Raw genomic sequence first — 15594 nt, 5'->3', positions numbered from 1 at the left:
TGTTCAGGTTCAAACGAAGTAGTGCATAAAAATTGGACAGAAAATTTTGGTCAAGTTGAAGCGCTCTAGCGGCTAAACTATTTAATCAACCAACCAATGTTGACACACCGGTGGAAAGCTTATTTCATTGGCTATCCATAGACGTATAAAAGTCTATACCACGCCAGTCAAATAAGGCAGTTTACCACGGTCAAACGAAACAGTGCATAAGAACAACACTTGCTTATTATTTTCACTTTTAGGGTAGAATTGTTAATTTTAAATTAATTGTCCTTTGACTTTGATCTAAAGTTAAGGCTTATTAAGTAATAACTTTAAAAGAGAAACACTTTAAAAAATTAGCATACATTAGATCAAGGTGTTATTTAAATTAGCTTTAAAGTTAAACAATGTGTTTAACATTGTATTGATTGTCTAGCACATCATTATCAAGTAGAGAATATATTACGTAGCCTAATCACGGAATCGCTACTAAAAGCCTCTTTAATGAAGGTATTACCCATTTAGCAGGGCATTATAATAGGTGCCTCATCTCCAACTGAGTTAATAATTCATTCACTATCAAACTATATAATGATTTACCGCGTGTCTTAGAAGCAAGTCTACTAACTGATCTGGTTGTAAGACTATTATAATGCTCCCCACCGCATAATGACAATCTCTAGTAAACCCTAACAACTTTAATGTCTTAAATGGACCTGGTATGTAACTCCGAATTAACATAAATAGAGTTAATGAATTTAAACAAGTAATAAAGGAGTGTCGACAACGATCTCGTTGAACAGGAGTTTCTACTTAGTCGATTAATAAAACAATATCGAGTAAGTTAAACGTGGAAACCCCTAAAAACATATACCTAGTTAACGTTAATGAGTTTTCCCGGTTATGCATAGAAATTGCGCTATTTAATTAGGCAATACCGATAATAATATAATTCCAAAAGCGGATTTGGACTCGGTCCTAAATAAAGTTAGATCCTTTCGATAATTAAATCTGCATTTGAACAGGCACTTCGTAAACTATATTGACATAGCTCGAGAGTATTTTTCTTTTAAACTTGACGGTCTTAAAAGTGCATTTGCTAAAAGCCAAAGTAAGAAAGGGCACCATAAATACAAACAAGTTTTAATAGAAAAACAAATTCAACTGCTAGCAATCTAATTTAATTAATTTTTAATGGATTAAAGTTCAGCGCTACGCACAGGGTTATTGGCTGGAAACAATAACGCCAAAAAATGATGATAATAAAAAAAACCTAAAAGGGTACGGACTTTTTCCAACAGATTAAATTTTAAAACATTTTTCGGACAATGTCTGAAATATTCGCTTGAAAACAGTAGAAATAACTTACTAGTTGCAAAAAAAGTAAGCGCAAATTGTACTCCAAAGAAGTGGCAAACCAAAATAAACAACAGGCGCTAAATCAGCAACTTAGACAGGTCCGGTGAGATAACTTCGCTTGCTAGAAGTTGAAAAACACGAGTTTCTGTGTTTTAAAATAAACGATCATGAAATTTAAACCCTCTTTAACACGTGGAACAACTTGTTACTTGAATCTAAATTACTTAGATAAATATTTGTGTGTGACTATTTTTTACATATAAATAAATGGCTTTCCTTCACATTCCTAAAAAATATCGTTGACAAAAATAGAGCAATGCAATGTGACACGTGTTTCACTTGCTATTGTTTACTAGTAAACAGTAAACATCAAACTTGTCCACATGTATGACTCTATTTTTAAACATAACATGAAAATGCATTTTAACAAACTATAACAGTCTTACCTCTAAGAAAACATATTGTTTTAATGTAATGTTAATTTGTAGTTTTAAAATTTGCTGTTTTGTCTTGTCCACATGTCGTTTGGTTTAGTTTCTTTGGCTTGATGATGTAAATGCTTATATTTATAGCTTTTTTATGCTAAATAAACGCCATTGTTATTATTATTAAATTTGAATGTAAATAAGTATACTTTATAAAATACAGTAAATCATTAATTGCTGACTACTTTTAGAGCCAACAATAATCTATTTAATTTTTTTTTTATTCAAAAGACCTTAAAAAGAGGTTTTTTTTCTTTGGCCTGAGAAAAAAAAAGTTTCTTGAACAATATGAAATTTGGCTTGTTTATATGCAAACATGACACGCTTAGCAATTAATATTATTATTGATACCATAAAGCTAGAAAAAAATTAAAGTCTCCTTAAAAACAGGTTTTTTCAAAAAATTAATAAGTAGAAATTCCTTACAAAACTCAAATATGGCTATGATATAGAACGACTTTTTTCTTATTAGGTATTAGGTTACTACTATCCACAGAGTGATGAAGGACGTGAATCGTATAATTTCAAATTCTCTTAATACGAAAATTAGCTTTGTTAAGATTACTTAGAATTCAAATAATGATGAGTTAGTTTTATTAAAATATACAGCTTTGTACAAGTAACAAATTTACTCTACTGAGTTACGTCAAAACATGTATACAACTATTTTCTTTAAATTTTAAAAAATACGTTTTTTTGATCTAGTTAGCGAGGAATGGTATATCTTTAAACGTTAATGGGTTTTTGAAAAGTTTTTTCCTTAAAAACTAATAAATACTTACTACCCCAGGTCTGCTCCCCTTTTACAGAATGACAGTTTAATTTGTAATCTTGTACTAGCCCCTGATGATGAGCTGCTACAGCGCTTGAAACATGTTAGCATTTTTCAAAAAAGTTTTAAAAACCTAATAAATTTATTGTGGAGACGACTGATTCTTACTGTTATCCCTTTATAAATAGTTTTTTTATAAATGACTTCAATTTAGTAGTAGTATACAAAGGGTCCAATTTAAAGTGGTAAGGATATTATTATAATTATTGGAGATACAATTTTGTTGTTTTAAAACTTTAGTATATACAATAAACTACAGTTGTTTTAGAGCGTTAATCGGGTTGTAAATATTTAAATGAGTTTTTTTATGCCCGTGGAGGCAAAAGTTTTCCCACTTGGAGATGGCAGTTAATTAAATAAACAAAGGATAAAAAAATTAGGTTTTCAGATATGAGTGTAAAAAGATTTGTTGAAGGTACGGTGTGAATTTGCGCCGTCGCGTTATCTTGTTAGGTTGAAAACGCGCCTGAACATCCCTTCTTCTATTTGGGGGCTCGCATTCGCTTCGCTTTAGTTTAAAACTCGCCAAACCAGAAATCGGTCGTTTGGGGCGCTCGGGGTTAACCCGAGATCGCGCGAAATTTAAAAGTTTCGAACTATGAAACTTTTTGAATCGTATCGAAATTTCTGCTCAAATTCAAAGTGTGCTGTTATGTAACAAACAGCATGCGAAGTCCAAGGATGAAATTGAAGTTCACACATTTCTTGTTGCTTGTTAACCTGTTAACGGCGGAATTGTTGAGAGAAGAGTTTGAAATTCGACACAGAAAGTCGCGCTTAATCAGACATCGAAGAAATGGTAACAGAAATCACAAAAGTAGCGTGGAGAAAAAAATTAAGCAACTTGTTAATGAAAAAGTAGCTTACTTTGAAGATAATGTTACCTTTACCACTGTGGGAGAAGAAGTACTTATTAAAGTACCAGCAGATGGGGGTACCAAAAGTTTTGATTATGATGTTGTTAATATAACTGTAAATACTAATGTTGCCATAAACTATGAACACAACAAATCTTTGTTGTACTTAGCTGATAATCTTGAAAACTTTCAATCTAATTTAAGTGAACATAACTATTTCAATAAGACTACTTACTTGGAAGAGATAAGGCGAAAGCCAGAAAATAGCACCAAGCTTTTAAATGGAGATGTTGATATAGTATCCCACTTTTTGAGGATAGTTGAATCCCAACACTTGCTAGGCGATAATTGCACAGCAGGTACTAACTTAACTCTTAGAGAAGGAGTTGTTGACTTATATGCTCAAGAAAGATTTCGCATAGAGGCCAATGTGGCTGTAAATAAAGCTAATATGCTCACACGATTGTGGAAATACGCTGAGCCAGAAGTAGTAAATTCCGAATATTTGCTATACATGTCCGTATTTTCTATGGTAGAATTTGATGATGACATTTTTGCCGCTGGTAACTGTTACGATCAAAATGAATATAAAGACTATTTGTTGTTCTGTCCCTATGCTTATCGACTACCCGAAGGACCAATTTTGGTAAAAGACCTCGCTGTTGAATACAACTACATGAGCAACGCTTCTGAATGGTTCTTCAAAGCCCGCAAGAAAGCCGAGAACGTCATAAAAAATCACAACCAATTTAGCAGAGGTAAGCCACTTTATTAAAACATTCATCAACAGTGCACGGTTTTTATTAAACCGTATTTTGTGGACTTTTAAATTAAAGACCATTAAATCATAAGTGCCCTTTTATGCTTGGTCTGGCAGAGCGAGAGTTTATACAATATTCCCAAAACACCCACTAGAAACTCACCACCTAACAACCCTACTATCCTCTAGAGTTATCATACTTTACCAGTTTTCTGCAAAAATATCGTGTTTTTTCTAGCGAGAAAGCTTTTAAAGCCGCGCTAATAATAATATTTTTATTTTCCACACAAAGTTTTCTACTCTAAAGCGCAATCTTCCTATTTATTACAAAAAAGAAACTATACAGCTCAATTGACCAACTTAATTTAAAATCATTGATAAATAACCAAACAACAAATTTCATTCGCTGTTGTTCAAATTGAAACATGTCAATTGCGGGAGATTCATGGTTTTGCTGAAAATCTCTCGGGAAAGTGGAAAAGTGGACGAAAATTGCCTGACAAAGAAAACATTTATCGTATTTTTGTCAGGACTGAATCAGTTTGTAAAACCCTTTTTTGTTGTCGATGTATTTTTCTGCCACCTACTCTAGATTTCCAAAGCTAAAACTTAATTGAAAAGTAAACCTTTCCCTTTGTGAAATTTGTTAATTTTAATAGGTTGGCTTTTAAAGTCATATATTCTACGGAGTGAATAATTGTGTGAGAGAACCAGGAAAATTAATAAGAGCGGGTTATATGATTAAACCAATTTTTGAAGAAAAACTTGGTTAAAAAAGATTTTTGTGTGATTACGTTTAGAATATACAGAGTGGCGGATCAGATTTTTATATCAGTTGTCTTGTTTTTACCAAAAGTTTTAAAAAAGATTTAGCTTAAGTAGGTCAAAGGTGAAAAACAAAGTTACAGGGTTTACCAAATAAGTTAATACAGAAGTTCGATTGTTTTAGTAGTGTATCCAGTATAGTATTACATTTTCTACCTTTAAGTCTTATAGCTAATTCTACTTGTGATTATTTTGACTTTCATAATTATCCTCTCGTATTACATCAATGAGCCTGAAGCAATAAAATGAGTAGCCTACGACAGAGAAAAATGTAGACTTACAGTGATGGGCGCGTAATCTACATAATGTAGATTACACTATTATCTACACATAGAAAATTACATTTATTTACATGGCATGGAAGATTAGAAACAACGAATCTGCGAAACAGTACTTAGCATATAATAACAATTATATTATAAATAAATTACCAGTGAATTACTGGTAAATTACAAATACTGTTTCTGTCAAATCAAATTGTGACACCGCTTTTCTCCCTAACTGTACCAAATTTTATAGTGTTTTTGAGGTTATTAAATAGGAAATTTAATTAGGATTCCAAAAATGTGCTTAAAACAGTCACTTTCTCACTTCAAGAGGGGTTGGCAAGCGATTTTGTCCCTGACTACCCTTTCAAACTGTGTTTCTAGCAGTTCAAACTTTGACACTGCTTTCTCCTTGATTGTACCAAATTTTTTAACAGTTTTTTTGATTACTGTATGGGAAATTTAATGAAGATTCCAAAAATGTGCTTAAAACAGTCCTTTTCTCACTACAAGTAGGTTTAACAGGCGATTTTGTCCCTTTGGTCTAATAATTAAGTGGAATTATTTATATAAAGTAAAAATATGTTTACTTTAAACAGTCAAAAAGCTTTTTGGTTTAAAAACTTTCACATTTTTAAATATTTTGAAAAATTTGTCTGTTTGTGAGATGAACATTTACTTAATTAGAAGCCAGTTACTGTAAAAATCACAAATTAGTGTTTGTTTTTGCGATACGTCAGTGAACGACGTTATTTGTGAATTTACACACATAATTAATTTTGTTTTAATTGGTTTAAAAAAAAATTAAAATAAAATAATAAAGTATGGGATTTTTTTTAAATTGTGCTGTGTTATCTTCTGAACAATTAATGACACAATTAAGTTTGTTTAAACCAAAAAGGGTGGCCGATATGTTCTGTTTACCTTTACCACCCTTTACCGTCTGAAGAATCGAAAACAAAGGGTCCGGGAACTCGCACATGTATAATTAGTGCTTTGTTGCGCCCTTTGTAATATTAATAATTTTATTTCGGGTTAATTAATGAATTTTGTGTATAATCCATGTCAAGTATAAAAATGTTAAAAAAGTTGTCAGTTTGGCATCACTGTAGAAATGTGACTATTATTTGCTTTAATGAAAATGGTCAAGTTTGACAACATTGCGATAATTACCTTATTAACAACACTGTAAAAAAAATTTAATTATTGTTCGTTTTAATGAAAATGGTTAATTTAGTAAAATTGCAACAAATTTCGTTTAAAATTAAAAGAATCGTCAGTTTGGCAACACTGTGGAAATGTGATTGTTGTTCCAATTGTTGTTAGTCCATTAAGTCAGGTAAAACTAATTGAATTCGAAAACTGATGTTGATTAGGCAACATTGCAAAAATTTTGTATTAAATTTAAAAAAGTGTCTGTGATCTTTAAAATTAAATTTGATGATTGAAAGTAGTCACGTGACCGTCTGCACCTTAAAAGGAGTCACGCGATTTTCAAAAGATGATGATAATTATTCTTCAGAGAAAGTTTATGACTTCTGTATCTGTAAATCTGTAATCTTTATGATCCCAAATGTATGGTTGTGTTTTTAGAAATTATTTTCAGATTTTAAGAGCTTTTTTCCAAATTATTACAATGCATTGTGTCTAAATTTGAATTTGGCTAGTTTCCACAAAAAATACTGTTTCGATGAAAGAGATTTTCTAGTCGAATTCTCTGTTTACTATAGTTCTGTAAAGGCGCCTTTTGAAATGTTTTAACTTTGCAAAAGTGGTTTCATGATTTTAATGGCAAATTAGCCTCTCAGGAGCAAAAATTTGGTCTCCCACCTTCCTTTCTAAAAGTAAATGTCTGCAAGGAACTTAAGTTCTAAAAAACAGGGAAAAAACTACTACACATGCCTCAAATTTACAACATCCTTCACCATAAACCTGGAGATATTTGTACTCTTTATTTTGTAAGTAAATATGGTAAGATGCAAAGTTTAACAAATCCTTAGTTTTGCTTCTAAAAACAGTTTTAGATTCAAAAACATTTAAAAAAACCCGTCGTACAAAACGCTTCAGCTTTTATGGAATGTAATGCCCAATTTGTGTTTGATGATATTTAGTTTAAATCACAGACATCCCTCAACATAGTATTGTAGATTTAATATTTAGACAGGTTGTTTGTTATTCTAATACTGTTTTTAATTTTCCCTTCCTTTCTTTCTTGGCTGGAACAAAAAGGTTAAGGTTATTTTCAGCATTACTGAAAATAGTGCCTTCAACAAAACAAAAAATAAAGGAATCTCAAACCAACTTTAGTACCTTCCTACCTGTAGTTTTAAGAGGAAAACAATGATAAGGTGCACAGATCATCTAATCAAAATGGTATATGATTTAACTTTGTTGTACCAAAAACCAAATTTTCTGCATGAATATGTATAAAGTATGAAATTAAAACTAGCTCAAAATTGAAATGAGCTATCAATGAAAACGTTTACCAATGTGAATTTAACGAAATTAAAGGTTTTTCCGTTCGGTTGATGTTTATTTTAGTCTTCAATATTGACAATGCAAATTCAAAGTGGTTCTCGTCAAATAAACCTCGTTACCCAGTTCATTACGCTGCTTCCATTATGCCGATGAATTACATAATTATAAAATGAAAACCTTATGAATATTAATTCAATAGTTGGTTTTAGAAGAATGGTAAATTGGTACTTCACGCCCTCAAACGAGCTCTCTTGTCTAAAAGGACTGAAATTAAAAGGGAAGAAACTAATTGTTTTAGAGGTCCTTATTGGATACCTGTTAATTAGAATCGCGCCTTGGAGCTATTTAATGCCGCCTAATTTCAGTGTAATCTTACTTAATCTCGGCAAACAACATTAAACTTTCTTCAAACTAATGTAGCGTTATTAAGAGGGTTAACAACTGTTACAGAGCGGCAGTGTATTAAAGCAAGGTTTTTTACATGTAGATTTTTTCTCAATCTGTCAGTGTTAATTAGCGTCGCTGTAGCTAATTACAAAACACGCCGAAAATGTAATGCAGGAAAAAGTATCGCAGATTAGCTTTTTGCTCTTAAAAAAACTCCTGTGTAAAGTATTCTGTTTATAAAATTATTTATATCCTAAAAAAGGGGAGATATAAAAATATTGAAACCGAGAAACGAAAAGAACCTATGGATAATTAATTCAGAAAATAAGACCTCGTTTTGCTAAAGTATCGCCTTTTTTAACGTTGTGCCAAAACAAACACCCCTCAAAAATATATTCGATTCCGAGAAATAAATTACCAAGAAAAATATAATGGAATAGGGAAAAGCACATAAACAGCTCCTGAAATTCCAGGTACATAAAGTTGTTCAGGATTTGTCAAGTCCACGAATCATTATAAAGTCGAATCAAAAGAAAAACTTTTCAATCTCAATTTTTCAATCGTAAAATAGTTACGAGAACAACAGGTACGTGAAACTTTCCTGTCAGCTTCTGCGAACAATTAGATATATTAATAGTCTCGTGGGATGATAAAAGGGTTTCATAAATCCGTTTCATCAGACACCAGGGTAATCAAATATTCATATATCACTTACATTAATTACGTCCTGCTACCAAGAATTTAAGTTGGTAAATCCTTAGAGAAAATCGGACGCCCCAGTCTAACTATTAATTTTCCTGAACTTTAAGTTTTTATTACCGCAAGGTTAATCCCTACAAATGTTTAGAAGGATCCAGCTGCGTTTACCAAGTTTCCCTTAATGCTAAAGCAGGCTCTTCTCTAATTGACTCTTTTACGTCTTCATCAGCTTCAGTCACATATCGCCTTCTTGACTAATTATTTCCCTTTTAATCTCATTCACGAAGTTTAGCTTGCCACAGTGAACTGTGTAACGTAATCGGTACTTCCCTCTGAAATATGTAAGTTTCCTAATGAACTCACTCACGGCAAACCTTGCAATTATTAAACTCCACTCAAAGTACACAAGTCAGCCAAATATTGACTGAAAACAATAAATACTTGTGGAGACTATCAGCATCCGAAGCAACGCGCGCCAAAACGGATTTCGTAATACGTTTCCGAACTTCTAATAGCGATTTATCCTCGCCCTATTTAATAATAAATGGAGGAGGGTGAATTTTAAATCGGCCCTTTTTCCAAAAAGCCTATATATTATGGTCAAATTGCCTCAGGACCCTAATTGTTACTATATTTTATCGAAAAACTTGTCGAGTCTACTAGTTGACATAGTTTAGATTACTCTCATAAACAATGAAATCTTCCAATTTTTTTAAATTAATTTAATTCAATTTTAGTTAATGATGAAAAACACTGCTTAAAATTCTAGAATCTACTAGGAGTTTTCAAACCCACCTAAATGCTTCCAGAGTATCCCAGAAGCTTTCAGAGGATTCTAGAGTAGTTTAGAGGCTTCTGGAATGCTCCATAACGTTTTAGAACATTATAGGATTTTTTCTAAAGTTTTCTAGAGAGAGTTCTAAAAGCATCAAGTACTTTTAGAAAGCTTCTAAACGTTTCCAAATGTTTCAAGGAACATTCTAAAAGCTTCCTCAGCGTAATAGAGAGACTTCAAATACTTTTCAAAAGCTTCTAAAAGCTTTCAATTGTGTCTAGAACGCTCTATAGAAAGTTTGTAAGCGGTTCCAGTAATTCAATTCAATTTTAGTTAATGATGAAAAACACTGCTTAAAATTCTAGAATTTACTAGGAGTTTCCAAACCCACCTAAATGCTGCCAGAGTATCCCATAAGCTTTCAGAGGCTTCTAGAGTAGTTTAGAGGCTTCTGGAATGCTCCATAACGTTTTAGAACATTACAGGATTTTTTCTAAAGTTTTCGAGAGAGAGTTCTAGAAGCATCAAGTACTTTTAGAAAGCTTCTAAACGCTTCCAAATGTTTCAAGGAACATTCTAAAAGCTTCCTCAGCGTTATAGAGAGACTTCAAATACTAATACTTTTCAAAAGCGTCTAAAAGCTTTCAAGTTCCAGTAAATTTCAAAAGCTTCCATAAACTTATACGACGTTCTAGATACTTCTAAAAGCTTCTGAAATGTTTTAGAAGCTTTAAATACTTTCCAAAACTTCTAAAAGATTTAAAATGTTTTTTGAACCCTTTAAAAAGTTGCATACACTTTCAAATCTTTCTAGTAGGTTTCAAGCCTTTTATGACGTTCTCAAATATACCAAATGCTTCAGCGACGTTGTAGAAACTACTAAAAGCTTCCAAAAGCTCCTAAAAGTTTTCAGATGCTTTTAAAATGCCATAGAAAGATTCTAGAAACCTGAAATTCTACTATATTATATACTTTACGACTTATATATACTATACTACCTCTTGTATTATGAGATGGGACAATGGCACGCATCTCAGCTTTTTGACAGAATCTGATTTCGTATTTGCACGGTGCTTTGTGGAGGTTTGCAAGGTTATGTTAGGTTCCAATAAAGGCTTCTTTTGGTAACTAAGGCCACCCTAACTAACTAACTTGAAGTGAATATTTGTTATTGGTTTTAGAGCAAAAGTGTTTTTCCAGGCTGTTTTTAGGAGTGTTAGAAACTACACGACAGGGTAAGTAACAGTAAACTTGCTCTAATTACGTACATCGTCATTTAAGCAAGGTACCCTAGACTATTAGTAATGTGAATATTAAGAGCACAATTTTACCTGATTATCACAAAATAGAATTTCTTGCCAAACAATGCCTCAACTATATTTTAGTAAACCAATTGTTATTTAGGAAATTTGCTAAAAGAAATCATACTCAATAAGTTGTGCTTTAGTATTTTTGCATCGTCATATTCTGTCCAGTATCAAGTAGTTCTCAAAAATGTAAGATTTCAAGTCAAGTCAAGTATTTTTATCTTACATTTTTAACATCTTTGAAAGTAATTTTGAATCTAAAAGAGGTTTTTAATCTTGACAGTTATCTACTAAGTTCATGTGACTGTTGCATTCAAATTTAAATTATAATGCTTCTTAAGCTTTGAGTTGGAAAACATAACATCCTGACTATATTTACCTTTTATTTAAAATTGGGTTTTAAGGGTATTATTTTAGCTTAATACTACACCAAAAACTTCACAGGACTATTAAAAATTGTTGGTAATACTATATTTCAACATTTTAGCAAATTTTTAAATCTTTAGCTTAGAGACTTGACCTTTTTAAGGTTACCTTGCTCAATACAAAAACTATATAAATAATGAAATTGTGTATCGTCCGTAAATACTAAATAATAGGAAGTAATTTTTGTCATTTGGAGATAAATTAAAAATCAGGCGAAAATTTTGTTTCTTATTCAGTTAGACTGGAACTAAATTTTTGCCTTACTTTTATTTTTTGTCCAAATTCTCGCCGACCGAAATTCTCAGAATTAATAGCAGAAAATATGTAGTAATATCCCAAGTTTCCTGATGATCAGTTCATCAGAGGTTAAACTGTGCCTAGGTCTAGTATAGACAAATCAAAAACAAGCAAAAGCGCAGTCGCTTTGATCAAAAGGTTTTTATTTTTTATCTTGTTCAATTTGGATTAAAACAATTTTTTTAACATTTTCATCTAAAAATTAATAACAATTTAAAAGCATGCTCAAATATTAAGATAAGTTTGCTTAAAAATCGTGAATAAGGTCTACCAAAATTTAATTTTGATGGGATATAACATAAATCCGTTGAGCTTCTGGAGTAATAAAAGGAAAGCAAGTAAAGCAACGATAGAACAAAATTAACCAACACAGTGAGTTGTTACAGAAGAAAGATGAATGAATGAAAATGATTGGAAGAGCATGGTTTTTGACACATTTACACACCTATTGAGAATGATTTGGAAATGTTGCAAATATAAAGTACATGTTGTACATCAATTGCAGACATTTTGTATTTAAAGTGTTTTCTAGATATTTTTAAATATCCTACTTTGAAATGTGCAAGGTGTTCGTGGTAATATTGTTTCAGTTTTAATATTACAGATTTTTGATATGCTTCTAATTTTTGCCTCATTTAAATTTAAAAACACTTATTTTTTTCAATTTTTGTTCGGTTAAAGCCATGTACATTTCTCTAATTAATCGACCGTTCATTAAAACCAACTAGACTATCTTAGGTGGTAAATTTCGATCATATAACGCTTCGGATATGGCGGAATAATACTGTCGGTACTGTTACAGTTAATGGAACACAGCTCTAACAATGAAAAGTTTACGGTGTTGAGGCAAACAAAATAAACTATCTGTTCGGTTGCGGTCTTACCTAGAGCTCTCTAATAATTTCCGGCTGCTAGAAACTTTGATTTGTTTGGCCATTGTGCATGCCTGATGCGAAAAGTGTTAGTGGCTTAGAAAAGGTGCTGAATTGTTAGAAAGTTATTAGCGGAAAAAGGAGATTGCTCGATAACAAAAATAAAATAGATTCTGTAAATTACTACTTTAAAAGTGAATCGGATTGGGCAAAACAAAAAGCTCTAGGATTGCGGAATGCAGTTTCCTATAGGTGACTATTTTCAATAAATCTTTCTTTCAGGCTTATTTCTACCCTCTCGCAATAGTTAATGGAAGAAAATGGACGAGTTGTTTTTCACGTTCTTCCTTAGATTCCTCCATCTTGGCGTCACGTATGGGGTCAAGTGAGATCACAAACTACCCACTAAACGTACGAGTTTTACCTTTTTATATACGCTTTATCATGCTTCATGGCTAATTCTGTGGGCCTATTTTATTAATTCTTTTTTATGGGTACAAGAAACCTCCATTTCGAGGTTATTTTCCGAAATGTAGGCAAACGGATTTTGCTTTGCAGTTTGAATGGAAACTTTCCAATTGCACGAACATGGTTCAACTCACTATATACTCAAAAGGTTTACCATAAAACAGGGCTGCTTCCATATTTGCTTTTCATTTCTAACGAATGATTTACTTTACGCTTTTGAGAATTATGTATACTTTTCCTCTATAGCTCAAATATTATGTTATATTTGAGAAAACTTTCTGTATTAACTTTAGCAAGCACTAAATTAATGGAGGATGTTGCCACTAATCATATGAATCATTCAAGAAACAAAGACAACAGTTTTAAAAACTGAAGTAACGTGCATGTAAACAGGAAAAATATAACTCTAAGTCATTCCGATCACATTTGGCTCTAAGCCAACGATGTGCTCATATAGAGCACATTAAAATTCACAATAGGTTTTTTAATTTATTGTATCTGGATTTTCGACAACAATATTAGTTATTAAAGTCTCGTTTTTAAAGGGGCAGAAATATCTTTGAGATCTGGAGTTAAAACAGACCCTGTGAAAATTGCTTTAAAAGAACCAAAATTTACATATTCATTACGAGAACGCATTTCATAACTTACAAGTAAATTGCCTAAATTTTTGTTTTATGCCCTTGGATTAACCTTAATACGTTCACTTGAGACTCAAAGTGCTATATTTATTTACCTTAACAACGACGCAGTATCCCAGGGGTCCTGTCGCAGAGGGTAGAGGAAACTAAACGTATATTTTTATTTGCTACTCCAGTGTTCATAATTCTAATGCAAATTTGGTGCAGATATGCACACAAAATATTTACAACCCCACATTAAAAGAGATAAATCGAAAGCAACGATCCAAAACCATTTTATTCACTTCCAAATACCTTCATGCATCCTCTATTCCAAGTCAAAGACGTTTCGAATCACGCAAAACAAATAATCTAATTCTACGGAGACTCGTAAATCTTTCCAATAAAAAGTGGTCCTAGCTAGGTTTTTAAGATGTGACATATGCCTCATATTTTACTAGAGCATGTAACTGCAAATCCTAGGGCTTTCGTCATTGCTCTAACCTCTCGTAGAAGATTAAAGCCGTAAGACGAATGGTTTCTTAAAGAATGGAAATGGAATATGTTCGACTATTTTTGCTTCGCAGTCAAAATCAGTTCACGTGCTAAAAATATTGAGCCAAAGCCACAAAATATAATTTGGAATAGAAAATTGATTAAAACAGTTATTTTATCACTCCAAGTGGGTTTTTAAGGCAGTTTTGTCTCTGATTACCCTTTCAAACTATGCTTCTACAGTTCAAATTAATAAAATGATACCGCTTTTTTCTTGACTGTGTAGTCTTGCAGTGTTTTTTTATATTATTATACTTAAAACAGTAATTTTCGCATTCCAAATGGTTTTGACAAGCAATTTTATTCCTCACTATCAAACTGTGCTCAAAAGTTGCAAAAATTAAGGTTCAGAAAAGTTTTCTTGCAGTACTCGATACAAAACGTGTTTCTGAGATGTATGACAGTTATTTTGACATTGGTCACAATACTCTGTCTAGCTAAATTACCCTCCGAAAACTATGTGATATCTGTCCCAAATGTCAAAACTGTCAAAATTTGCCTATAATTTGCAAGAATGACATTTGAATTTTACAATTGTCAGTAAGTTACAAATTGTTCAAATAAGAATATCTTTGTATTTGCGTAATTTTTGTCATCTCAAAAACATGTTATTTGTCATAATTTAAAGTAACAAAAAGCTAAATATGCAATTTTTTTAAAGCTACTTTTTCATAAAAAAAAGGTATAAAATTGTTACTCATTTCATTGACATACACATTACATTTTTACATAACTTCATTTATTTTATTATTGATAAAACAAAACCTCTAAAACAATAAATAACAAATCAAAACAGCCTTTTATTCAGTCTTTATTTTAACAATATTGACCGAAAGTTACTTAAATGAATTTAGTGACAGCCATGACAGGGAAAATGATATATTTCAAGCAATTTCAGTTAGACCCGTAAATTTACTATCCAAATTGGAATTTCTGGTAAAATTGGTAAATTTTCCTGTCAGTGTGAATTTTACTTTTCCAATTTTATTTTACCTTACCGGTAAATAACCGGATCACTAGTAATTTTAATTAACTACAAAAAAAAAATTAATGAATCTTTTACTATTTAGCATCTGTAGCCGATCCTAACTTCCATTTTCCTGACGTGTACTAATTAAAATGTTCCCTATTACAGTAGTAATTAAGTATTTAAATTAGGTTCACAATTCTTGATGAGCAGATGGAAAATTTTGCATGTATTATGACGGCTTTACGGTTGTTGGTAAACAAAGGTCGGTTAATTCGTGTTCACTACATACACGGTCATTTAGATGTGCATGTGTTGTCGTGGTTGGATGTTTCGCTTTTTAACAGTCCATTTACTTGTAGTTTGCATTTCTATCT

At 31.8% G+C, this 15594-nt stretch overlaps 1 protein-coding gene across 1 annotated transcript in view; it reads left to right on the top strand.

The window, feature by feature from the left end:
* The first annotated feature begins 3188 nt into the window (after window positions 1–3188).
* The window catches only part of LOC145739039 (metabotropic glycine receptor), a 152016-nt gene continuing 139610 nt past the window's right edge, over window positions 3189–15594 (top strand). The window contains exon 1 of the mRNA XM_081994343.1: window positions 3189–4273. Coding sequence (XP_081850469.1) covers window positions 3325–4273 — 949 coding nt within the window. The 5' untranslated portion in view covers window positions 3189–3324. The remainder of the gene's footprint in view (window positions 4274–15594) is intronic.

This window comes from Ips typographus, linkage group LG16, assembly GCF_016097725.1.
Source record: "Ips typographus isolate SLU linkage group LG16, UJ_Ityp_2.0, whole genome shotgun sequence".
NCBI lineage: Eukaryota > Metazoa > Arthropoda > Insecta > Coleoptera > Curculionidae > Ips > Ips typographus.
Note: the sequence above shows the minus strand (reverse complement) of the source record. Positions and strands in the feature narration are given on the sequence as shown.